The sequence below is a fragment of the Vulpes lagopus genome, chromosome 1 (genome assembly GCF_018345385.1).
Source record: "Vulpes lagopus strain Blue_001 chromosome 1, ASM1834538v1, whole genome shotgun sequence".
In the NCBI taxonomy this organism is placed as follows: Eukaryota; Metazoa; Chordata; class Mammalia; order Carnivora; family Canidae; genus Vulpes; species Vulpes lagopus.
Genome location: NC_054824.1, coordinates 108281790 through 108308753, shown reverse-complemented (window position 1 = coordinate 108308753; position 26964 = coordinate 108281790). Strand labels below are relative to the sequence as shown.

The window sequence follows — 26964 nt, the reverse complement described above, 5'->3', positions numbered from 1 at the left end:
GGGAGTCCGATGTGGGGCTTGATCCCGGGTCTCCAGGATCATGCCCTGGGCTGAAGGTGGTGCTAAACCGCTGAGCCACACAGGCTGCCCCATAACTACATATTGTTAACAGTAGGCCAGTTAGGTTTTTCAGTCTTTTTGGCCTTTCTTTCACACTGATTAAGTTGGGGATATTTTATCTTGTGGTGGGACAGGCACTATACTCTAGGGGCAGAAATAAAGAGCCCCAGCCTCGAAGCAGCTAGATTAGGAGAAGACTTTGAAAGCTCCTGCATCTCCATATTTGGGTCTGAAAAGGTAGAAAGCACAGTTACTGCCAACTTCTCACTTGCACTTTTCTGCAGTGGGACCTCATGTGGTATCCTTCCCCATCATGGCTGCAGTCTGGGGTGTCCGTGCACCCTCTTTTTTCATTCTTCCTTTTCTGCCCTTTCTTCCTCCCTGGATGACGTCCACGTGCCTAGATGGCCTATGAGGCAATGAAAGGAGTAAGGTATGTCCATGCCCTCCAGGTGTGACCTGTAGTCTGGTGAGAGTGTTGCCAAGCAAGGAGCCCGGGTGGGTGGGGGACAGGGGCCCCGTGTGCCTGGAGCCAGCAGCCCGGTGCAGTGGAGAGACTGAGGAGGTTCCCTTGGGGGTCCCTGTGAGTCACCGAGCACGCCTAGTGGAAGGGGCAGGGGAAGATCACATGAGGCTTCAGACAGAGGTGGGACCAGCAGGACACACTAACCAGTTACCACTTCTGAGTCCCACAGAGATTCCAGAACAGCCTCCAGCCTTGCCCCATGCCCCCCTCTCCCAGAAATGTTTCGTTTGGCTGCATGAGAAGTAGCTTTAATTGTAGGTACTCATGCCAAGAGGTAAGCACTCAGGCCAAGTTGTGTAAGTCAGTAGTGAGAAAACATGTCATTAAACATGCTTATGTGAACTTTGCTCTATATTCCATTTGATTAGAACACTCAGCTTCATTGACACACACTTGGCTTCCTGGGCAGCTGCCTGTGTGGCTCAGACGTGCATGACAACTTCACGTCCTCCACAGGGCTCTCAGACCCACATGGGCAGGGACTTTGGGTCACCTCTGCATTTGGCCCAGCATCGGCCCTCTAGTCCCATGCCAACCCTGTCATAACTTCTGCCACACAGCTGGGCCCCCCATGTCTCTCAAATTGCCCATCTTCTGGTGCTCAGTTTTTAGAAATTCTCACTAAAAAGAGCCTGATGTGCTGTTTTCATTGCTGGATGTTTTGTACTGTGAGTTAACTAGATTTCTATGGAGACGATGGAGCAGACCCCACAGCACAGTCGATGGATGTCATGCAGACCTGGTTTCAGTCCCAGTTCTCTCACCCACCAGTGCTGGGAGCTGCTCAGTTAGCCTCCTGAACCTCTGTCCTCGTGTGGTAGGTGGGGTGATGTGAGGAGTAAACTGAGGAGTAAATGCACTTCTGCGAGAGAATGCTCAGTGATGCCCCAGGTACGTGGCATCCAATAGTGAGAGTTGTTATCAAAGAAGAAACTTCAGTCTTTGCACAAGATCACTAACCCCCATTGGTAAGATCAGGACACATTTCTAGGGGAAACAGGATACCCACCATTCATCTTTCTCTCTCCTTTCCTTGCTCCTATTACACCTTTCCCAATGGCTTCTATTCACAAGGTAAAAAGCAAATAGAGCAACCCTGGATGGGGTAAAGGATTGAGGCCAGAATTTCCTTAGTACTTTTTTCTTCGCATCCCACCATGCAGAATTTCAAACGTGTATGGTAGAAAAAGCAGTGAACCCACATGACTCACTGTGTGTCCAATATTGTCAGCTCACAGCCAGCCCTGTGTCAGCCAACCCCGCATCATCCATAGCACCACCCTGTCCTCACCCTGCACTTCAGTATGGATAGCTAAAACATACACGGATTCTTTGAAAAGCGTAACTCAGGGATCCCTGGGTGGCGCAGTGGTTTGGCGCCTGCCTTTGGCCCAGGGCGCGATCCTGGAGACCCGGGATCGAATCCCACGTCGGGCTCCCGGTGCATGGAGCCTGCTTCTCCCTCTGCCTGTGTCTCTGCCTCTCTCTCTATCTCTCTGTGACTATCATAAATAAGTAAAAATTAAAAAAAAAAAGCGTAACTCCAATATCAGTAACACACTGTTTTAAAAATTATCAGTTATCCCTAAAGTTAATAAATACCCAGTGTTCAGATTTCCGTTAGTCTCATCCTGTGGAAAACAGCCCTTCAAAGCCTCACTCTGAGTTCTCAGGGCTCCTGGGGGCTCCTGGGTCAGTCTTTGTTGCTCAGTGTTCTCAGTGGACACAGCTAGGAAGTTGTCTTTATTTTTTTTTTATTTTTCTTATTCTTTTAAAGATGTTATTTATTCATGAGAGACACACAGAGAGAGGCAGAGACACAGGCAGAGGGAGAAGCAGGTTCACTGCAGGGAGCCCCATGCCGGACTCCGTCCCCGGGCTCACACCCTGAGCCAAAGTCAGGCGCTCAACCACTGAGCCACGCAGGTGTCCCGGAAGTTGTCTTTAAATATAAAAAACATAAGTTCATACTGGGGTTTTCAGTTCATATTCATGACTACAGGGCTCTCTACTCTTTGATTTATGTCTCTTCTCCCTGTGCTGGAACCCTCTTGTGCCCTGACACTGTGAATGATAAATTCAGTAATGTCCACACAATCACTTTTCCTCTTTATCCGACAACATACACCAGTTACAGTCTCCGAATAACAATACTAGCCCACTATCAACAAACCATTACCCAAAGCAGTTGGAAGGAGTTTTGTGTTGTTGGTCTTCTGGAGCGCTTTTCATCCTTAGCTAGTGTCCCACCAGCACTGTCTGGAGTCAGGATTGCTGTGAGAATCTCTGAAGTAGTTCCTTCTTCCCTTTCCTTATGCCACCACTGAGAATCATCACTTAGATACGTTTGTTTCACTTTGTTTTTAATTTATGAAGATTAGTTTTTAAAAATCTATTTTAACTGTAATTATAGAGAAGGGTACATTCTTACAAAGTCAGATCTATAAAGCAAACTGTATTTGAAGAGGTTTAGCTTCTGTTTTGTCCTTTACTCTAGTCTCCTCCTTCCCCTAGAGATTACCATCTAAAAGTGGTCATTGTTCCATTGTTTATGGGGGGGGTGTGTATGTGTATTTTAAATAAGCAGCTGGGGATTTTTTGGCTTCTATTCTCTGTTTTAGTATAATTTTTGGTATTTAGAAAGGTTTATATTTTTGCTCCAACGATTTCCTTTGTATAAAGATGTTTCCATACCATCCCTTGTCCTCTCTTTTGGGTTATTGTCTCTTGGTTCCCTATCAGTATTAAGTATCAGTAATACTTAAGTTAGCTTGTAACCTCTTCTTCCCCTCTTCATATACTCCAGTATACGATGAAAGCACAATAACCTTTTACTCTCAGTTATGACAAGGCAGTTGACTAGCTCATTCTACTAGCCACACCCTCTGCTGGTTCCCTTTCCCCATTTGGATGGTTATGCTGCATGTATGTTGCCAGGGCAACCAGCCACCTGTGTGATGCTCTTGCCCTAGGACTATCAGGGCATAGTCTTGGTTCCACAAATAAATTAGATTTAATACCCCCCACCAGTACTTTATGGTGATATAGCTCCAGGCATTTTGATTGAGTGAAGTTAAAGCTCAAGCTCATTCATTAGTACAACATTTCTCAAATTTTTTGATCTTAGGACCAACCCACTTAATACTAATGAAAAATTATTGAAGATCTCAGAAGAGCTTTTGTTTATTTAAGTTATATCTATTGGTGTTTATATTTGAAACTGAAACTGAAACTCTTAAAATACTTATTTATTTTTAAAATAAACAACTCAAAACATGTTCACATGAATAGTGTATTTTTTTAAGAGAACCATATTTTCGGGCAGCCTGGGTGCCTCAGTGGTTTAGCGCCGCCTTCGGCCCAGGGCATGATCCTGGAGACCCGGGATCAAATCCCATGTCGGGCTCCCTGCATGGAGCCTGCTTCTCCCTCTGCCTGTGTCTCTACCTCTCTCTCTCTCTGTGTTTCTCATGAATAAATAAATAAAATCTTTTAAAAAAGAGAGAGAGAGAGTGAGAGAGAACCACATTTTCCAAAACAAAATAATTTTTCATGAGTGGCCTTGTTTTACATTTTTTCCAAATCCCTATCCAATGTCTGGCTTAAGAGAGGACAACTAGATTCTCACATCTGCTTCTATATTCAATCTGTTGTAATGGGTTATCTTGTTGTGTGAAGATCTGGTCTTACATGGATAAGTAGTTGGAAGAAGGACGAGTGAGGAATATTTTAATAGACTTTTCAGATAATTGAGGATATATTTTTCTTTGATGCCAAACTCAAGAAGTGGTGGTTTCTTTTTTTTTTTTTTTTTAAGGTTTTATTTATTTATTCATGAGAGACACACAGAGAGAGGCAGAGACACAGGCAGAGGAGAAGCAGGCTCCTCACTGAGAGCCGGATGTGGGACTTGATCCCAGACCCCCGGGATCAAGCCCTGAGCCAAAGGCAGACGCTGAACTGCTGAGCCACCCAGGCACCCCAAGAAGTGGTGGTTTCTAAAAGCTTAGTCACAGTGTGAAATCTACTGACATATCAATGAATTTTTTTACTCTGTGACCATGAAATCCCTTGGGCAGTCTCTTACTTTGAATGACTCTTTTGCTCATGAATGATTTTATAACAACATGTATTGGTCATTTGGGTAATATGAGTTCACTGAGATTTTCAAGCCCTTTTAAATACTGACCTATTTCATCTTAAAATAGTAGGAAACTCATATTCATTAGTATCACCACTCTTAGGAGAAATCTTTAAGTGTTGGGAAGGTGTCAAGCTTTTGGTGGTAGATATAAGTCTTCCCAAATTCTGATTTCCACTTGAAAGCTTGAATTTTATCATTGGCAATCTCAGCCATTGAAGTAATGGGCTCACTGCTTTCATTTTCAAGAAAATGTCTTCCAGATACCCAACTCTGAATAACTATTGCTTATTAAAACCCTTCATGTGTACTTCCCATTTCATCACACAGAATACTGAAAAGAAATGAGCCTAGGTTTCAAGCCTAATATAATTAATAATTTTTGCAGCTTTTTCATTCTTAAATAAAACTGACACATTTTCCACCAGAATGTGAGTGTATCAGAGAAGACTGCATTGACCACCGGAACAGGTGGTGCCCTGCCTTGCTTTGTCTAGTCTGCACAAATGTTAGCACGGTGAAACAGGCAAATAATGCCTTAGTATTATTATGAAAATTATTTTAAGTTCACAGATTCCTGAAAGAAGCTCAGGGACCACACTCCCAGAACTTCTATTCCAGTTGGTTTCTCAGGAAGGCTTCCTGGGAATAAAAATCATCAACATCATCATCATCATCATCCTTTTCTGCATTCTTATGTGTCCAAAGCAGTTTATCAGTGGTCTTCATACTTGGAAATCCATTCTTCTGGCAATAAAGCACATAGCTCACATTTTCGTATGTTGACCATCTTAAATTGTCTCTGTCATCTTCTGGCACAACTATTTTGTTGAAAAGTCTGAAAACAGTTTCATTTTCTTTCCCTCATAAGGACTTCAGTTATTTGCTTGAATGCCCAAAGGATTTTTTTTCTTTTTTCTTTAGAGTACAGTCATTTTAATAGAGTAGGTCTCAATGTTGTTTGTTTTCAGTTTCCAAAGCACATCGTGGTACACCATTTCAATGTGCAATTTCAAGACTTTTTTTTTTACTTTCAGAAGAGTTTTCTTGAAGTATAGTTTTTAAGTATTTCTTCATTCCCAATTTCTTTTGCTTTGTTTTTATCTTCTGGGCATTCTATTGTAAGTATGTTAGATCTTCTCTACTTATCTTTTCTATGTCAATTTTGCTTTAATCCTTTTTACCTGTTCCACCAGTTTTTTTGGTTCTCCACTTCTTTCTTTCTTTTAAAAAAGACTATTTATTTATTTATTTATGAGAGACACACAGAGAGAGGCAGAGACACAGGTAGAGGGAGAAGCAGGTTTCCTTCTGGGAGCCTGATTCAGGACTCAATCCTAGGACCTGAGATCTTGACCTGAGCTGAAGGCAGACGCTCAACTACTGAGTCACCCAGGTGCCCCTGCCCTCCATTTCTTATAAAGCACTGTTTATGTATTCCTTGTTCCTTTGATTTAATCTTCTTTGCTGAAATATTTTCTTTTCCAATTCTTCCTGAGTTGTGTCCCTCCACTTTCTAGTTAGGCTGGGTTTTTTATGTATTCTTAATTTCTTTACTTATTTTCTTACATAACATTCCTTGTTTTGTGGACAAATCTTGCAGTTGTTGATTGATGGAGACATGTTGTTCTTCTCCTTACTCTTTTCATTTTTTTTTCCCATGTAAGTGTGTGTGGGATTCACTATCATCCTTTTTAATTACTTATTTCTACTTGAAATCTGTATTCCTGAAATTGAGAGGGGTGTGTGGAAGGTTATGGGGGAGAAGGGGGTAATTCAGGACATTTTTTTGTGGCTTTTTCTAGTTCTAGAGTTCCCTCTTCTGTTGTTTTTGTGAAGTGTTCAAAAACTTGGCCTTAGCCTTACATATAGAGATATTTTGGCTTTGTTCCCCTCCTTAACTGTTACTTGGATCTTCTCTTTGCCTCTATTATTCTTAGTAGCTATTGGTGATTTTGAGGTTCTCCTGTTCTGAGGTACAACAGATGCTCAGCGTTTCTCTCTTCCTCCTGATGCTCCGTGGTCTGGTAGCTGTTGGAGGTTTGTCCTGCCCACTTGTGTTTTAGGGCTTGGATATGCCTTGTGGATATATATTTTTTGTAGATGTCTACAGTTGTGCTTTTTTTGCTCTCCTAGTTCTATTTTTATCAGAGGGGGTTTGGATAAGTTAAAAACTATGTGGCCATTACAGAGGTTTCCAGTTCTTTCCAGTTTTAAACAATACTTTTTCCCCCTCAAATTACTTGTTTTTTCCCCGCTGAGCAAGGAACCTAACACAGGACTCTACCTCAGAACCCTGGATCATGACCTGAGTTGAAGGCAGATGTTTGAGCCACCCAGGAGCCCAAATTACTTATTTTTTAAGAACAAGTTTTAAAATATTTTGAAACATTATATTGAACTGAAAGTCAAATACTATAATATTTACCATTTTATTTATTTATTTTTAGAGAGAGAGAGTGTGCACACACATGCAAGGGGTAGGCAGGGGAGAGAAAGAATCTTAAAAACAGGCTCCATGCCCAGTGCAGAGCCCAACTCGCAGCCTGATCTCACAATCCTGAGATCCTGACCTGAGCCAAAATCAAGAGTCAGATGCTTAACTGACTGAGTCACCTGGGCACCCCTAAAATTAACCGTTTTAAAGTGAGCCATTCAGTGGTTAGTACATTCACAGTGCTGCACATTTGCTTGGCTTCAAGTTCTAACCCTGTGCCCACGGAGCCCCTTTGCCCTACACTCTGTCTCTCCCCAGTCCCCCCAAAATCACCAACCTTCCACTTGTCTAGCACTTAGTTTTTATCCTAGTATTTATGTTTTTAAGTTAAATGAAACTTTTATTTTCATATGACTAGCTGTTAACGGTCCCTAAGAAGTCTGAAAGAATTAGGACATGTATGTAAAAGTGCACACTGGTGTAAGCACTGTCACAGTGGAGCTCTGTGTTCAGTAAAAGCACTTTGTGTTTATAGGGGATGTTTCCCAGACGTTAAAACATGATCGCCTCCTTTTCCATGAGTACATATTTCAGGGTATACAAATGACTTGCTTCTCTTAAGACAACATCACTCTTTGATACTTGGGATATTTTAACTTTGCTCAACCAGAAGAGTTTTCAAACTGTTGGAAATCTATTAATGGGCGACATTTTTTTTCATCCTAAAATCTGTTGAAAAAATATACAGAGATGCCCTACTTCAGGATGTATTGGATTTTTTATGGTGGTAAAATATCTATAACAAAATTTATCATTTAAAATGTGTAATTTAGCGGCATTAATTACATTTACAATGTTTTCCAACCATGACCATCTATTTCCAAATTTTTATCTCTCCAAATGAAGCTGTACCCATTAGGCAATAACCCCCATCCCCCCTACACACATACTTGTGAAGGCACAGAATATTTTAAATTAAAAAATATATACATTACCAGGGCACCTGGGTGGCTCAGTGGGTTGAGCATCCATCTGACTCTTGATTTCAGCTCAAGTCATGGTCTCAGGGTCCTAGGATTGCCCCCTACCTTGGCCCCATGCTCAGTGGGGAGTATGCTTGGGATTCTTTCCCTCTCCCTCGGCCCTTCCCTCTGTGCTCTCTCTCTCTCTCAAATAAAAAAGTCTTTGGGACACCTGGGTGCCTCAGAAGTTAAGTGTCTGCCTTTGGCTCAGGGCATCATCCCGGTCCTGGGATCAAGTCCTACATCGGGCTCCCTGCAGAAAGCCTGCTTCTCCCTCTGCCTATGTCTCTGCCTCTGTGTGTCTCTCATGAATAAATAAATAAATCTTAAAAAAAAATAAGTAAAACTTTAAAAACTACATATGTATGTTAGCATTTGATTGAGCTAAAATATTATGGTAAATATAGCATAAGGGATCATAAATTGCAAAAATAGTGATATGGATAACTAGAAATAATCATAAGATGTTCAGCAGAGGAGATTGTTTTATCTGTGGCAAAATGAAACCCTTAGAAAGTATTTTGCCTGTAAGTGGCAGCACTCAGGCTTCCTTTTCCCTTGTTCTTAATTTCATTGTGGGGGGAAGAATAACAGCCGATATCTAGATTGCAGTTAGAAGAAGTGGAAAGAACTGGACACAGACATATCTCTTCACAGATTTAAAAACTATGAGAAGAAATGCTTTCTTTCACATAATCCTTGGACAAGCTTGAGTTTAAGCCTGGGCCTCACTACCTAGGCCACATGACCTCATACAGGTCACTTCTCCAGGCTTGATTTCCCCATCTGTGAAACAAGGGCAGTGCAATAGTAAAGGCAAAAGAGGAATAGAGGCATAAATGTATCATAACTGTAATGGAGGGATGGAGACGTAAGTAGGAAGTGCTTAGCACTGGTCTGTGTGGAACAATTAGGAGCTTGGTGAATATTTCCTTTGTGAAATAGCCTTCACTTAGTCTGAAACTGCCTACCCTTCCTGGACTAGCCCTGCATGTAGGGGTGTCTGCTTGTCTGGGCTGGCACTCCAGGGATTTTCCTCTCCACTCACCCTACAGCCACCACATCCCTCTGATAAGGACAGATTGGGCTAGGCCTTGGCCTGAACAAGTAGTCACATTTTTTCAATGAGGTATAATTGCCATATAGCATTATGTTTCAGGTGTACAGCATCATGATTCAACATTTGTATATATTGCAAAATGACCACCATAGTAAGTCTAGATAACATCCAAGTAGTCACGTCTTATGAACCTGATTTTTAAAAAAGTAAGTGCTTATCTCCCTGTCGAAATTGCTTGGGCTTTCTAGTTCCTGGAGGGAAAATGTCAGTGTCTTCCTTAATATCCTCCCAGGGTGACTGAGATCCTGGGGCCAGGAAATGCTTTGTATGTAGGGATTATTCTCTTGATCTTAGCTCTCTGAGGGAAGCAGTCTTTAAGTATATACCATGGAGTAAGGGATAGTGTTAGGGTCTTGCAAATAGTACGGAATCATACCTTAGTGGGGAGGGGAACCATGGTCCTGCTGATACAGCTTTGGGGGGGGGGGGAAATATTGAAAGCTAAAATACACATCCTCTTTGGTTTAGAAATCCCACTTCTATCAGTCCATCCTGAAAACCACCACTATGGGTGCACAAATCTATAGAGAAAAAGAGATAGCATTGTTTATAACAAGAGGAATTAAGGATGTTTACCTGTGGGGGGGTTGAAGAACCAGCGGCAGTTCTTCCATCACGTGGAGCAGCACGCAGTCCTCACAAGTACGGAATGGTGAAGAAGGATGTGCTTGATATGTTGTGTTATCAAAAGAGCAAGTAACAGAATGAACTGTTTTTAAAAATACAGTGTGTGGGTGTAAGGTTTGAGGTTAGCTAAGGAAATCAGAAGCAAGATCAGGCAATGTGCCCTGCCGCTTTACTTCCTTTTTCCTCCTGGGCCTCCCGGAGGGACAGCTCATCCTTTTTTAATTTGTCACTCCCCAAATTTCAGTATGTTATCTTTCAAGGATGTTTTGAACGAAAATATTGATCATTCAGAATTCACCCCCCTCCACGAAAATAGTGTCATCCTTAGTGATTAGATTCTTACACTAGCCACCCAAATTCTACTCGCCTCAAACGTGCCTCTCATACATTTAAAAATATTACTAATTGAAGAAATCAACCCAAACAGGAAGACTCTTAGCAAAGTTTCCTTAGTGCTGGTGTCTGAAGGAAAGTACTCGTGGCTTTTTCAGTGATTATTTATTGAGCCCTCACCCCCACCCTCCACCCCTAGCCCCCACTTCTGTTGAGGTCAGTTTCCTCAGGGGCCTTCCTTCCCTCTGCCTCCACCCCCCTCCCCGGGATAAATACCTTCTGGGTTTTGCAGTCCAGAGAGGGAATTAGGAGGGAGCTGGGGCAGTGACCTGTGCCCTGAGATATGAGCAGTCGCCCTGCGACCCCTGCTGTAGGCAGAGCCCCTTGCCTGCTCCCTGGACAGGCAGGAGACACGTCAATTAGCTAGGCCATGGTGCTGCTGTGCCAGGCAGGGAGTGGTCCACACCTTGTCTCCTGGGCACAGGACCTATGGTGGGGAGCCAAGCGATTTTCAGAAAGTGGTTTATTATTTTTTTAAAGATTTTATTTATTTATTTATGAGAAACACAGAGAAAGAGGAGGCAGAGACACAGGCAGAGGGAGAAGCAGGCTCCATGCGGGGAGCCCGATGTGGGACTTGATCCTGGAACCCCAGAATCACACCCTGAACCGAAGGCAGGCTGATGCTCATGCGCTGAGCCACTCAGGTGTGCCGGTAGTGTTTAAAGTAGAAAATGAAAGCCTCTCGCATAAGAAAAGGGGGAATGGATGTAGATTCCGTCTGAGGTCTGAGAGGAGATGGCCCCCTCATGGTCATCCAGCCCCTCGGGGAAAGACTTTGCAGGGAAAGACTTTGCAGGTGTTGACATAGCATGGGCCCCTTGAGTGGCATAACTTGTGGAGTGTTTCCTCCAGTTCATGGAGGGCCTTCCTTCTGTCATCTGAACACCGTGGTGTGGCTGACTGCTCAACCAGGAGGCCTGACAAGACATGACAGGATAAGTGTGGTTGTGTTTGGGCGGGTAGCAAAGACAAACCGCCTGTGAGTCAGGTGCGGGAAGGGAGCTCAGGCATGTCCACTGGCACCCTTGGGCCAGCTCCCTGCTCCTGTCCTGGAACCGAGTGCTTGGCCTGACCTGCCCGCCACTCACACTGAGGTGGCCACACCGCCACGGTATTGGGGTCACTCCTGACAACTCCCTTTCCAAAGTCTCCTTTAAAAGTTGCTTTCTAAAAAAAAAATAAATAAATAAAAAATAAAAATTAAAAAATAAATAAATAAATAAAAGTTGCTTTCTCTGCAGGGATATTTCCATCTTCATGATCGTAGCAGTTAGAGAAAGGTTTTTAGGTTTTTTTGTTTTTTAAGATTTATGTATTTGAGAGAGCGAGAAACCCAAGCTGACTCCACACTGAGCAGGGAGCCCGATGTGGGGCTGGATCTCACAACCCTGAGATGAGACCTGAGCTGAAACCAGGAGTCGCACACTTAAGCAACTGTGCCCCCAACAGGCCCCTAGAGAAAGGTTTTTAAAGACAGATTTCTAAGATGAGGCTTTTTTGGTCTTTCACACATGTGGGTGGTCCCAGTTTGGAGTCATTTTGTTTTTATTTATGACTGATGATGATTTTCACTAGCCACCTGACTCTTCCAGGTTCTTCAATGCTAACTATCCCTGAAAAGAAAGAGAACTGAGAATCTGCTCCCTCTGAAATCTGAAACAGAAAGCAGCCTTAAAGGAATGAGGATGGAATAGTCAGGTGCAGGTTTTGTTGACTTCTCTTTACCGTGTCCTTACGTTTTAACACAGCTGTCAGAAGAACTTCCTAACATAAACCTCTCAACAGATGGTGCTCGTTCTGAGTCGATAGGAGAGGCCAATACCTGAGGTTTGCTTCACAGGGTAACCTGACTATTCAGTTAGAACCGAGACTTGATTTTCCTGATCACGGGGTATTCTTTCTACTACAGATATCTCCAAGGCCTTGGTTCTAACGGAAATTGGCCCCAAACGTGACCCAGCCACTCTGAAATTGTTCCTCAGCAACATGGAGAGGTTACTGCATGCCAAAGCTCATGGGTATGACTTCTCAGTTCCTGGGACACTCCGGAGCCCAAAAGGAAAGTGCCAAACCCACAGGCTTGCTCTCAGCTCCCCCAAGGAAAGAGGAGAAGATCCCATGGGAGGGGTGATGGCCCACCGGTGCCCCATGTGGAGGCTGGGAGAGCCAAGTGATGTTCATAGGCCGATGTGCTACCTCATGCATCCAGCTGTTAGGAAACAGATGGGGGCTTTTGTTCTTTTCCAAGCAGCGCTTCCAGAATCCAAGTGATGGATCTTCAGGCACCCAACCAGTGAATCCTGTGTGGACTTAGAACCCTTCATAAATGACATCACTCCAGCAAACATTTAGGAAAAATAAATCCAAATCCAAGTGGACCTGCCCTCATCTCCCACCCTCCCTAGGTCTATGCTATACTAGCCACATGAGGTGATTTAAATTTACATTAAAGTTTAGTAGAGTTAAGACTTGAGTTCTTCAGTTGCAATAGCCACATTCCAAGTGCCCAACAGCAACCAGTGGCTAGTAACTTCCATGGTGCAGAACGTTTCTATCCTCACAGAAAGTTCTCTTGGATGGTGCTGCTCTGCACCCCAGATCTTGAATCTAGAGCTTATTAGAGAAGCCCTGTGGCTCATTTTTAATGACCGGGAATGTCTAGTAGAGGGGTGATGTTGGATGATGTCAGCTATTTAAGAGAAATCTGGCTTGCACACAGTGCCACTCACAGGAATGTTTGCCCTCTTCCCTCTCCTCCAGGGTCCGAGTGATTGGGAGCTCCACCTTGGCGCTCTGCCACCTGGCCTCGGGGGCCGCGGATGCCTATTACCAGTTTGGCCTGCACTGCTGGGACCTGGCTGCTGCCACAGTCATCATTAGAGAAGCAGGCGGCATTGTGATGGATACCTCGGGTGAGCCCCTCTGACCTTCGGACTGTTGTCCATCCCCAGGGGAATGACAACAGAGACTAGACCCCGTAATGCCACCAGAACCAACGTCCCCCAGTCCAGACCCCGCAATACCACCAGACCCAACGTCCCCAGTCCAGACCCAGCAATACCACCAGACCCAACATCCCAAGTCCAGACCCAGCAATACCACCAGACCCAACGTCCCCAGTCCAGACCCCGCAATACCACCAGACCCAACGTCCCCCAGTCCAGACCTGGTAATACCACCAGACCCAGCATCTCCCAGTCCAGACCCAGTAATACCACCAGACCCAACGTCCCCAGTCCAGACCTGGTAATACCACCAGACCCAAAATCCCCCAGTCCAGACCCAGTAATATCACTAGTTGCAATGTCCCCCAGACTAGATCAAGTAACACCACCAGACTCAATGTCCCCCCTAGTTCCTCAGAGTCTGTTGATGAAAGACCATGTGAGGACATTGGGAAAACAGGGGGCCAGTGCTTTCTCAGCTTTCCTGCCTTCCTTTTTTTTTTTTTAATTTTTATTTATTTATGATAGTCACAGAGAGAGAGAGAGAGAGGCAGAGACACAGGCAGAGGGAGAAGCAGGCTCCATGCACCGGGAGCCTGATGTGAGATTCGATCCCGGGTCTCCAGGATCGCGCCCTGGGCCAAAGGCAAGCGCCAAACCACTGCGCCACCCAGGGATCCCTGCCTTCCTATTCTATGCCTCTAGGCTGGAAAATAGACCCCAGGATCAGGATATGGCCAGAGAGTAGCAACACCACCACTGTACACTTGCATAACATTTGACAGACTTCTAGAATACACATTGTGACCACCAAATCCTGTGAGATGAAGGGGAAGATAGCACCCCTCACACCCTATAGCCCAGCATGGGGTCAGTGTGGTCAGCATGGTGTACAACACAAGCACTCTGTGACCGTTTAAGAGAATGGACCCATAAAGGTGACCTGACCACTTCTACTTCAAAGTCATCATGTCCCAGTGACTGACCCCCCTGGGGGGAGAATCCCGTAGCATATCTGCCCCCCCATAACTCTGCTTAGCTTCAGGCAGACCTCTCATCTAATATTTAGGAACAAGTAGTCTAAGACCAGGTGAATCTTTTTAGATCCCATTGTCTAGCTTTTTAGTCACAACTTGTTAGGCAGCCTACATCGGGTCACTGTTCAGATGGGCCCCACCCAGACCTGCTTAGTTGGGACTTCCATCACATGGGGTCCCCGGTGCCACCCAGGCAGCAGGTGTCTGAGAACTCCTCTCCCCTATATCTTGGTCTAACTGATCCTGTGAACCTCAGTCCTGATGGCTAGACCTCAGCCTATATCCCCCCCCAGCACAGCCTCGACTGTGCTCTTTCGCTCTTGTGGGAGCAGCAGAGTGGAGGCTGAGAGGCCACGCCCGCACTTTGGCCAGGCTCACACCTAGACCTCACCCTTTGGTCCCACCTCCAGCCTGTCCCAGGAGTTTGTTTTCCTTGGAATGTGTGTGTACCCAGTCCTCATTCAGGACTGTTCTGGCCTCTCCAGTAACTCAGGTGCCCTCTATTCTCTGTCCTCAGGCGGACCTCTCGACCTCATGTCTTGCAGAGTGGTTGCTGCGGGCACCCGAGAAATGGCGACACTCATAGCTCAGGCCTTGCAAACAATTAACTATGGGCGGGATGATGAGAAGTGAAAGGGAGCAAAGGGGCCGAGAACTGCGACCCAAGGCCTGGGCCTTCCTGGGACTGTGGGGGCTGGTGGCAAGCCCCAGGGACGAAGCTGCCTCTAGCAGCCTGCACACGTCATGCGTCTCTGACCACCGCCAGAGGGAGGTGTTATGCTCAAGCATGTGGCTTTCTGGGTAAATCCACATCTTTCACCGGGACTCGGTGTTTAGCTGGTGTCTCTTCTTGATCTCACATAGCCTTTGTCAGGTTAGTACCAGTTCTTCTGTCAGGGCCAAGACCCGAATCTTGTATGGTGTATGTATCGAAAATTCAGTCTCAACTTTTTTTCCTCCAGAATGCAAATCTCAGGTAATAAGGCTTTAGAACTGCTGATAAAGCGGACTTGTTCTCAGGCCCTCCCCCCACGGTACTTCAGAATGCAATAAATCAAAATAATGGCACTCTGCTTATCTGTTTCCCTCCATGAGTGTGTCACCTCTTTCCCCAAATGACCCACAACCCTCCACAGCTGTAGTTGCAGGCTCTTGGGGAAAGTTCTCATATTAAAGCCCAAAGTTGGCAGTGTTTGCTGTCTGCTGCCTTTGGTAAGCACTGTGAAAACTATTTCAGTAATTATCATGTGTGTGTTAGTAGGTAAAGTATGGCATATGAAAATTTTAGGAATTTATTTGAACATAAATCAACTCAAATCAAGCGGTACCAAAGAGAAGAGGCTGGAAGCACTCTGTCCACGGCAGCAGGGGAAAGCTTTTATAGAGAAAAGGCAAAAGTAAAGTAAGAAAATTATCAGTGGGCTATAGTTTAAAACCTCTTTGCCTGTTTGTGATTGGTTGTCCTTAGATTCACCTTATAACCTTGAGAACTTACCAGCTTAGGTTTTGGTTTGCTTATGTAGGTGCTGTGCTTGTGAGATGCGTTAGGCCTCCTCAGTCTTATGGCCTCATTTTTAATTAATTTAACAGTCCCCCTTTTTGGTCATCCTCTCATACTTGAATGATTACCCAAAACCTTGGTGTTAGTGTCGCTCTGTCACCATCAGAGTTAAAATGCTCTTGTGAAACTCCTTGATTATGGTGTCAGATCCATGGAAGAATTGCTTTTGCTACTTTCCCCATTGTTCAGCTTATTTCTGTTTCTCCAAGTGCAGTGGGACCATCTAATGTGCTGATGGCTACAAGCATGTAAGACCTTTGAGACAACACAGCTCACCAGATAGACTATGATACTGACTATGAGGAAGACAATACCAAGGCACTGAAGTACATACCTAGCCCTGGGCCCCGTGAACCAAACCAGTCGGTTCAAATAAATCAAAGAATGTATCAGATAAGGAAGGTATCAGCCTGTGTAAAAGGAGCTTGTTTGTCCATTTCTTGTATTGGAGTTTCTACAAAACCAGAGATGTTTATCTAGGAACAGCAGGAGGTATTTGCTATGGCACAGACTCCCCCTTGTTCAGCCAACAAGTAATCTAAAGCAATTCCACTGTCTAAAACCACCTCATCAGGAGAGCCTGGGGACTTTTGTTGTGTGGCCATGGCTTTTAGACTCAGCAGTGGTTGCCAGAGTTAAGGGTAAGTGTCTAATCATATGTTCATTTGTAATAGCTCCAAGCCAAGGAAGAAGGGACCTGCCAAATGATCTGCATCCAGAGGGGTTAACATCTGCTGGTAAACTTCTTTTTGGTAAATTCAGGGGAATGGAACACTGTTGAGTTCCAAGGTATTTGAAGGGATAATGGAACAGCAAATACAGTTAGGGCACATTGTTCTTTCATCCTCCAACTGTCAGGACAACAAATTGCCCAAGCATAGAAGCCATTGCCCACACCTCCACATGTAAAGGTGTAGCAAGGAGGTACACATAGGGCTCACTCAAAGTATTAGCATCCATAGACCCATTGCTGGGTGTAGAGGTATTAGTGTCATTCATCCAAGACTCAAACAGTCTGTTATCACATGTTGAAAGACCACCCAGATATATGGACCTAACAGCAAGCCTACAACTGACCTGATTGACATTGGCTGCTCTGCAGCATCTTTTTTATATGCATTCACTGAATCTTGTTTTCCCATTCTAGGATTGGGTTAAATTGAGACAAGAAACAAGTCTATGTAGATTTAGTGTGTTAACTTTATAAAATGGACCTACAGAACAATTTAGGCATATAGGGGCCTTCAGGATTTCCTTCAAGTCCTGATTTTGGTTTAGTGTGACATCCAGTTAGTATAGTTTCCTACAGTAGCTATTGTTTGTGAGATCCTAATTATAGTGTTGTCTTCCCATGCATCAGTAGACAGAAAAGATAGATAGGAAACAGACAAAAGGGATAAAGGTTTTGTACTAGAGATAAAGATTTGGATCCGTGAATTTGGGAGAGCTGTCCACCTCAAGCTGTCATATACTTCTGGGGAGGAACCTCTGTGGTCAATCTTAGCTTTACATCTCTGTCTGGTGTATAGTTTTGAGAATCTGGAGGATCCCTTTCAACTATGAGTTGTGGCCCAAGGGTTCAAGTTCCTGAAGTTTGGCTGCCATCTCGGTTGTGAGGAGAACCGATATGGTCCTTTCCAATGAGATCCAAGGGCAATCTTTCTTAGGTGTCGTTTCCAAAAGACCCACTCTCCAGGTTCTAAGTTGTGGAAAGTTCAACCATGTGCAGGAGGGTCATGAAAAGCTTCCTTTACCTGGTAGAAATACACTGTGGCATAATACATTAAAGCTTTACAATACTGAGTCACTGAGTCAGAATATGTGTACAGGAGACACATGTGGTTCTATCATTAAAAGCGTAGGTCTTCCTATTAATATTTCATGAGATGCTAATTTATGTTTTCCCGTAAGTGTTGATTTAATTGCCATCCAAACCAATAGAACTTTTGGCCCGGGCAGTCCAGTCAATGCTGTTCATTTAGCTAGCTTTAGTTTTAAGCTACCATGTGTCCACTCAACTTTACCAGATGACTGAAGATGGTAAGGACAGTAGTAATGCCATTGCATCAGCAGCACCCTCTTTGTTAATTTTTTTGCCCAGTGAAATGAGTTCCCCATCACTGGAGATCTCCCTGGGGATACCCTGTAAAGAAAACTATCTTTTCTAAGAGTTTCTTAGTCATGATTGTGGCATCTGCACTTCTGCAAGGTTTTAGTCTGTCCTGAGAAAATTCAAACAATGACAAGGACATATAGATAACCCATTGTGGAAGCAATTTGTAAGTGTTCAAATGGCCCCATAGGTGGTAGGAGTGCACCATCTAATGAGCCATCTTAATGGTCTTTCCAGAGTTACGAGTTTGATCATTCAGACATTGGTCATAAACCAGTTTTGCCTTGGAACAGTCACCCACCAATCCTTTTTCATAATTTAGGTCATTTTTTTCCTCTGCCATGATGAGTTGCAGAATGTAGCACTTCTAGTAATGGCACTTTTAAGGACTCAGGAAGAACCAGGAGGCCATCAAGGCCCCCCACATATCCTCGTCTAATACTAAATTTGCACTCTTAGTCTCAACATACGTTGGCCCAACTCAGGTGCCTGATTTTGTCTTCTATATAGATTGTCATAAATAATTTGGTTAGAATCAATCTGATGGAGTTCACTCAAGTTGTATATTGGAATATTTTTAGTGCTGGCTGATTTAGCTTGGAAGTCTGCTAGAACATTTCCCTGATACTCGGGTTCTGTTTTCTAGTATGAAGTTCATTTTTAGTAATTCCAGTTCACTCAGTCAATAGAATGGCAGAGAGCAGTTCATTTAGTCCAGTTTTCCAGAAGTGAGGAACTCTGTTTCCATAATGTAGCAAAGTCAAAGTCCACCCCAAAAGCATATGTGTTTTGGTGTCTTTGGGTAGCTAACAAGCCTAAGTGAGGGCATGTAATTCTGTTGGTTGCAGACTTAAAGTCAGGAAGAGTCCCCTTTCTAGAAGTTCATACTGAGTTATTGTAGCATTCCTGCTTGATACTTCCCTTCTACATTCTTAGCATATTGACCTATTGATGAAGAATATTAAATCTGGGCTTTCTAATGATTTGTCCTATAAATCATAACCATGACAGCACATCTGCACATTTACGAGGCTCTGTGCTATCATCAGCCCAGGGCAGCAGGGTTGAGTGAGCTGCAGCACAAGAGATGGAAGTTAGAAGGTGAAGAAGGGAGCAAGTTCTCACAAGATGTTCATCTACTTGCTAAAAATGTTGAATCTGATCGCAGTGTAATAGACTCTGACTAGCATGAGGTACTTGTAGTGTTGGGTCATGTCCTAACACCAGTTCAGTTGAGGCTTCCACCAGTTTAGGCACTGTGACTACCACTTTCCAGCAGTTTGGATATGTTCTGGCCGCTGGGTCTCACTGTAAGATGGGGTCAGCAGTAGGTCTGCGTTTTCCTCCGTGCTCTAGGTTAGAATTCCTAAGGCTGGTTATCACTCTAACAGACAAATAAGGTAAATGGTCTAGTATGGTTTGGGAGCCCTAGGGCTGGAGTTTGTTGCAGGGCTGATGTTAGTTGGCTGCAGGCTTGTTCATGATTAGCTTCCCAAGATAAGGGCTCTGGAATTGAGTTCCTTGTAAGCTCAAACAGAACGATGCAATCAGAAAAATGTGTAACCCAAGACCTACAGTATCCTGCAAATCCAAGAAACTGTTATTAGTTGTGGTTCTGGGGGAGTTTTGGGTGGTCTTTATTCTTTCAGGTGAGAGGGAAAGCCTTCTACATTCAAATCATGTCCCAGATAATGGACCTTGTCTTTTGAGAATTGAGTTTTTTTCCTTGAAAGTCTTATGGCCTTTACAAACTAACTGCTATAATAGTTAAACTGAATCAATTTCTGAGTCCTCCCTTAGAGGGGAGCATAAAGATAAGGCATATATATGTGTGTGTGTGTGTGTGTGTGTGTGTGTGTGTGTGTGTGTGTGTGTAGCATTCTTAGAGAACTGTAAGCTCTTGATGTAAAACCTTTAAAAAACAGGATGGGGCTTCAGTGAATCCTTGTGGCAATATAGAACAGGTATATGTTGATTTTTCCAAGTGAAGATGAATAAATATTGATTCTTGCTATCAACTCAGATACTGAAGAAAGTAGAGCAAAGATCTACCGCTGTGATGCATTTTACCTTAGATAACAAGGTGTTGAGATTTGGAACTACAGGGAACCTGAGTATCACATTTTTATTGTTTACATGTAGATCCTACACACCTCCAGCCTTGTCCATTTGGTCTTTTAATGGGTAAGGTTGGAGCATTACAGGGACTAGTGCACAGGATTCTAAGTCCTTGCTTATTAGTTAAATCTTCTATAGATTCTGGTCTTAGTGAATACTGAGACAATTTAGGCAGGGGTTTGGAATGATCTATTTGGACTTTTATGGGTTCAGGACTTTTAATTTTGCCTGTGTCAATTGAGTAAGAAGCCGGCAGGCATTCAGGCATTTCTGAGAGATCAGGGCTCTCACACTTTGCATCTCAATTTCATTAAGTCTTGCTTGGACAGAGCAGAGCACCTCAGGTAATTTCTTCTCCTGATTACATTTTATCTGACTCCTCAATTTAGGAACCCAATCTTCTAATGCTGGGGCAGTGCCGCACAAAAGGAATGTATGGTTTCCTTGAAATGGCCCTAATAGCATCTGGACTGGTTTAGATATAGGTACACTTTGAATTTGGTTAAAAACCCTTACTACAGGGCAGCCCGGGTGGCTCAGCGGTTTAGCGCCACCTTCAGCCCAGGGCGTGATCCCACAGCAGGCTCCCTATGTGGAGCCTGCTTCTCCCTCTGCCTGTGTCTCTGCCTCTTTCTCTCTCTGTGCCTCGCATTAATAAATAAATAAAATCTTTAAAAAAAAAAAACCCTTACAACACAAAAATGTTCTTTACTCTGAGGGATTTGCTATTTTATGAAAGTGGGATTTATTGTTGATCAAACTTAATGTATACCCACCAATACTGTATAGGATTCTCCATTGATTTTTATCTTCTTTTCCCCTTGCTCATTAAGAGGTGTCATGGGGAGCAATTTCCTGGAAGATCCCTTGGAACTCCATTAATGCTTATTATTATTTTGATGATTAATTTTTTTAAGCCTTCCCCCAATGGAAAAACAGTGTGGATTAATAGGTGGAGATCTATAAAATGATAGGTTCAGCATCAGGCATTCCTTTCCCAGTGCCTTGTTGTTTACAATGAAAGACACAGTATTCCTTTTTTTTTTTTATGAAAGACACAGAGAGAGAGAGAGAGACAGAGACAGAGACACAGGCAGAGGGAGAAGCAGGCTTCACGCAGGAAGCCCGATGTGGGACTCGATCCTGGGACTCCAGGATCATACCCTGGGCTGAAGGCAGGCGCCAAACCACTGAGCCCCCCAGGTGTCCCAGGATACAGTATTCCTGAATGGAAGACGTCTGAGTTCTGGCTTAAAGTGCATATGTTGAGGTCCTCAGCCCTTGGAGCTGTTGTAAATATAGGACCACAAGTTTATTGGCTTTTGAGTTATCTTGGCCCTGAGGTTTTTCAAAATGCTCAGCTAAGGCTGTAAATTCAGCAAGAGGGGCTGTTGCCCACCCCAGTTTGTGTGTCATTAGGCCACTTTAGGCTGATACCCCCTAATACATAAGGAAGTCAGGGCATTTTCTAGGTCTGCATTTAATGAAGAAAGCACAGAATGTTTTACAAAAAAAAAGGTCTCCAATCTTGTCTATAGTCTGAGACTGGGTTCATCCTTTTGTTTGTTTGTTTGTTTGCAAGACTGAATGATAGAGACCAGTCGGTCCTTGGAAGAAATGCCTTATCAATACTTTCAGGTAGGTCTTGGGCTATTTTCCTAGTGCATTTTGGTCCATTCCTGGCAAAGTAGTATATGGGTATTTAGTATTGCCTCTAGGATTTTCCCATTTGGCTTCAGCCACCCATTTGCTAATGTCATATGAATAAATCAGTAGAGACTCAGGAGCCCCAGATCATAAGCTCCAGTTAGAATTCCAAATTCCTCAGAGGACCTGGCTGGCTCAGTCGGTAGAACATGCAACTCTTAATCTTGGTGTGGTGAGTTCAAGCCTTGTGTTGGCTATAAAGATTACTTAAAATCTTTTTTAAAAAATTCTGAATTCCTCATAAATTTTTGAGGACTCCCTTTAGTGTTTGGACAATCTTTGAATCCTCAGCCTTTGACCATGGAGAAAAGTGGTTACATCTGGTATTGCAGGCTCTGCAGAAGACCTCACTTTCAAAGGCATTGGTTTAACCTCGAGCTCATCTTCAGAGTGGAAAGGCAATGGAGGGAAGGGACTCGTAGAGTCAGAATATCTAGGGAAGGAGCACTCAGACAGTATACACTTCTTTTTAGATTCACTGCCATTGTTGTATAAGCTTATCATTTGCCTTTTGTACAGAATCTTTTAAAGAAACATTTTTTTTGATTCATTCAGTTTCTTAGAAACTTCTGTATACCAATAAAAAGTGTATTCCATTGTTTTGGGGAAATTCAGAAATTTCTTTTCTCTAGAGCACTTCATAAATGGATACACTTATCTAGGTTAAAAGTTCCCAAATCGACTACTGTAATGCAACGAGATCTTGGGTACATATAGTTAGCCAGGGTCCCAGACAGAGGAGTCCCAAATTGTTGGGACTCAGAGGAACCCATTTTTCTCCTCCTCCCATTCCCTGACGCCTCACTGGGCCCAGTCCAGCTTAAATTGGACCTAGGCTGACCCTAGACCTGGTGTGGTTTCTTCTGGGTGATTCTCAGACCCAGTCTGGAAAAACAAATGCTCAAATAAATGCAGAGAGCTCTTTCAAATGTAGAAACTGCAGAGCTGAGATCTTACCCACCGGCTCTAGATGCAGTGAGAATGCAGTGAGGCAACTGGGCTCCATGGGCATGTAGGCCTGGTTGCTCCTTGCTCCTGGGGCCGTGGGAAGGGGGCTGAGGGTCACCTTCAGATCCCACTTCTGACACCAAAGATGTGAAAAGGTCAACTGAGCATGTTAAATTTTAGTTTACTTGAGCAAAAATGGATTCCAGCCAGGCAGTTCAAACAGGAAGTGGTTAGGAGAGATCCATTGACAGGAACTGATAGGGGGAACCTTTTCTAGGGAAAGGGCAGAAGCAAAGTGAGGACATATTGCCTGGCTATAGCGTTAAGACCCAGCTGTCTGCTTGTGGTTGGTTGTCCTTGGGTTTGGCTTTTGTAACCTTGAGGCATTTACAGACTTAAGACAGTTTGCTTGGGTTTGCTTACCTGGGCCCTGCAGCATTAGAGCCAGTCAGTCTGATGGCCAACATGTTAGTATTTGAAATCCAAGACATGGGCTGAACTGAAGTAAAATGAATAATTCAAGAACAAATCTCTGAAGTGATGTTGTTTCTGTGATCCATTTATTCGGTGAGAAGAAATTGTATTTTCTGGGCCTTATTTTTCCCTTTGTAGGAGGTGGAAATACATAAAGGAAATACATATTCGCTGACTAGCTAGGCACCCTTTCTCAAGTTGAAGAATTGAGAAGGTCAGGGATGCCTGGGTCACTCAGTCAGTTAAGTGTCTGGCTTTGATCTCAGGCTCCTGAGTTCAAGTCCCGGGTTGGACTCCACTCTGGACCTGGAGCCTACTTAAGATTTTAAAAAAATTGAGGGCATCTCAGGTGGCTCAGCAGTTTAGCAACACCTTCGGCCCAGGGTGTGATCCTGAAGACCCGGGATTGAGTCCCACATCGGGCTACCTGCATGGAGCCTGCTTCTCCCTCTCTCTCTCTCTCTCTCTCTCTCTTTCTCTTTCTGTGTGTGTGTGTGTGTGTCTCATGGATAAATAAAATCTTTTTAAATAAATAAATAAATAAATAATAATAAATAAATAAATAAATAAATAAATAAATAAATAAATAAAATTGGGAAAGTCAGTCTTACCCAGATGCCTTATCCCCACTTCCCTTTGGGTTATTAATTGGTAGATTTGCTATCAAAAAGACATTTCTGGGATGCTTGGGTGGCTCAGGTGGTGATCCCAGGGTTCTGGGATCGAGTCCCACATCGGGCTCCCTGCATGGAGCCTGCTTCTCCCTCTGCCTGTGTCTCTGCCTCTCTCTGTGCATCTCTCATGAATAAATAAATAAAATCTAAAAAAAAAAAGTTTCCTTTTCTGATCTGAGTAAGGTGACCAGGAGAACCCCCAGAAGGTGCACAGGTACAGGGTTCAGATGTGTGAGGACTGGGATCTCCTTTGGGACTAAGTCTCAGTGCAGGGGTACCCTCACTTTTGGTACGTGCAGCACGTTGGCTCCCAGCATGTACAGCCACAGAACTCCCGGGTCAAGGGCCTTTGCTACTTGGTGCTTCTGTCACCCCGGGCATCTCGAGTGTCCGGCATGCCCTGCTGACCAGCACCCAGCCTCTTGCTGACCTCCAGGAGAGGCATGCCGTTCCTCCAGAGAGCACCCCTCACACCAAGATCTTTCATATCATTAAAATGTTCTGTGTTCAAGTTAACTTGGGGCAACTGAAATACGTAAGCGCTCACCCAAGGGTTTCTGAATGAGGAGGTTAATTTTAATACATTTTAAAGATTAGTGACGCGGGGCACCTGGGTGGCTCAGTCAGGTAAGCATCCAACTCTTGATTTCCACTCAGGGCATGATCTCAGGGTCATGGGATCGAATCCTGCATCAGGCTTTGTTCAGTGGGGAATCTGCTCCTCTTCCTCTGCATGCATTCTCTCTCAAATAAATCTTCAGGAAAAAAAAAAATAGTGACATAAATGGAAGCAAGCTAGTCAAGCGAAGGCTATGTAGACCTGGCCGGAGGACGAGCAGGACAGGGTTCCAGGGTTCGGGGAGACTTCAGAGCTCAGACTGATAGAATAACTGCCCAGAATAGAACTTTCACATTATTACTAAAAACAGTTATGTAAGCAAATGAGACACTTTGTAAATTTAATTTTCTAAGTTGTGTAGCTAACTTAATTTACTAAGTTTTCCATAGGAGAAGATTACAGTCACTTTTAAAAACTGCTTTAGTGAGTCCCCTCCCGAAAATGTGCCTCATGCCATGACCCACCCGTGCTGTCCCTGTCACAGGGACAGGCTTCTCTCCTCCCGTGTTAAGCAGACGCTTAACGACTCAGATGCAAGATACCAAAGACGCAAGCTTTGGGGCCGCAGTCGGGGTGTTCCCATTGCCTTAACCAGGAACCTGAAGAAAGGCGTATAGCTCAGTGGGCTTCAGATACGGATGTGAGATCATTGCCTTGTGCAAAAACACCAGGTGTAAAAATAAATGATAATTGCATTAGGGGCATCTCCAAGTACAGCTGCCTCATCACCCTTGCAGTGACCGTGTCCATACTACAGACACCCAAAGGCAGTGGCTAATAAAAGCAAGCTCAACACACCTGCCCTCTTGATTCTCCAAGCTTCCTGGAAAGCTCTGTGCACTGAGGGCTGCTGGTGGTGTTCAGACTGCTGTTTTATCACCTGAGCTCAGAATGTGCGGTGTTGGAAGAGATTGTCCGGTTCCCCAACAGTGATCATTTAAAAACATTTTTCCTGGGACGCCTGGGTGGCTCAGTGGTTGAGCATCTGCCTTCGGCTCAAGGCATGATCCTGGAGTCCTGGGATCGAGTCTCACATTGGGCTCTCCCCGGGGAGCCTGCTTATCCCTCTGCCTGTGTCTCCGCCTCTCTCTCTCTGTGTCTCTCATGAATAAATAAATAAAATCTTAATTAATTAATTTAAAAATGGATGCCTGGGTGGCTCAGCTGTTTAGCGCCTGCCTTTGGCCCAGGGCAGGATCCTGGAGTCCCGGGATTAAGTCCCATGTCAGGCTCCTGCATGGAGCCTGCTTCTCCCTCTGCCTGTGTCTCTGCCTCTCTCTCTCTGTGTCTCTCAGGAATTTATAAATAAAATCTTTAAAACAAATAAACGAACAAACATTTTTTCCTATCAAGTCTCCTAATCTTTACATGTACACATGGACAACCTTTAGCCATTTTTATACCTTGTGGCAACCCACTTATGACATGAAGGTACTAGTAGAATGAACTGTAAGGGAGTTCTTCCTTGAAACCCACATGTATTGAAAGGGAAAAAAGAGAAACTCAAAAGCAATACCAAAATATTATGGTAAGGTTAATGCCATTCTGAACATCAATTAGTATTTTTTAGGCATACATTTGTGACTTTGAAAACACTGATGTGGGCTATTGAGCATACACATAAGATTCAAGGGAAAGTATACGAAGTGTGGGTAGCACACTGGACAAGGATCAGAACTGGTTCTGTATTCAAGTCCTGACTCTATACCAGCCATGTGACCCTAGGCAAACCACTGAAGGAAACCCAGGCCCCAGTTGATACCTAGCATTTGTACATGACAGTTCTCCGGGGCTTTTCCTAGATTCTATTTCCTCAGCCTGTTAACTAGTAAATACCACGCCTCACCAAAGATCACAGCAGGGATGGAGAAGAGGTGTGTGTTACCCTGCTGGGGTAGCAGATACATTTTGTTTTTAAGTAACTCTGGGTTTTTTGTATATTTCCATAGGTTCACCTTATTGTGAGCACTGTATCTTAGTTACACTTTGTAGGGCAGCTGGGGTGGTTCAGCAGTTTAGCGCTGCCTTCAGTCCAGGGCATGATCCTGGAGACCCGGGATTGAGTCCCACATCGGGCTCCCTGCATGGAGCCTGCTTTCTGCCTGTGTCTCTGCCTCTCTCTCTCTCTGTGTGTGTGTCTCTCATGAATAAATAAATAAAATCTTTAAAAATAAATAAATAAATAAATCTTTAAAAAATAATAATAATTACACATTGTAATAGTTGTGTCTTTGAGGCTAGGAGCCTACTCCATGTCTGATCACCCTCCAGAAGACCCAGAACTGCTTTGAGCGCTCTGTGTTCCTGGGCCCCAGTGCCCTGGTCTTGCCAAGCTACTGACTAGGTACAGTCCTCTTTGAGGAGACAGGGTTTTCTTTCATTTCTGGAAACAGCCCAGTTTGCCATTTTATTACTTCATCGAATGGGACTTTCTAATAC

The 26964-nt window shown here is 44.0% G+C and overlaps 1 protein-coding gene across 1 annotated transcript in view; it reads left to right on the top strand.

The window, feature by feature from the left end:
• IMPA2 (inositol monophosphatase 2) overlaps window positions 1-15379 on the top strand; it is a 45467-nt gene extending 30088 nt beyond the window's left edge. Inside the window, exons 6-8 of the mRNA XM_041759954.1 lie at window positions 12239-12347; window positions 13090-13241; window positions 14829-15379. Coding sequence (XP_041615888.1) covers window positions 12239-12347; window positions 13090-13241; window positions 14829-14944 — 377 coding nt within the window. The 3' untranslated portion in view covers window positions 14945-15379. The remainder of the gene's footprint in view (window positions 1-12238; window positions 12348-13089; window positions 13242-14828) is intronic.
• Window positions 15380-26964: the final 11585 nt, after the last annotated feature.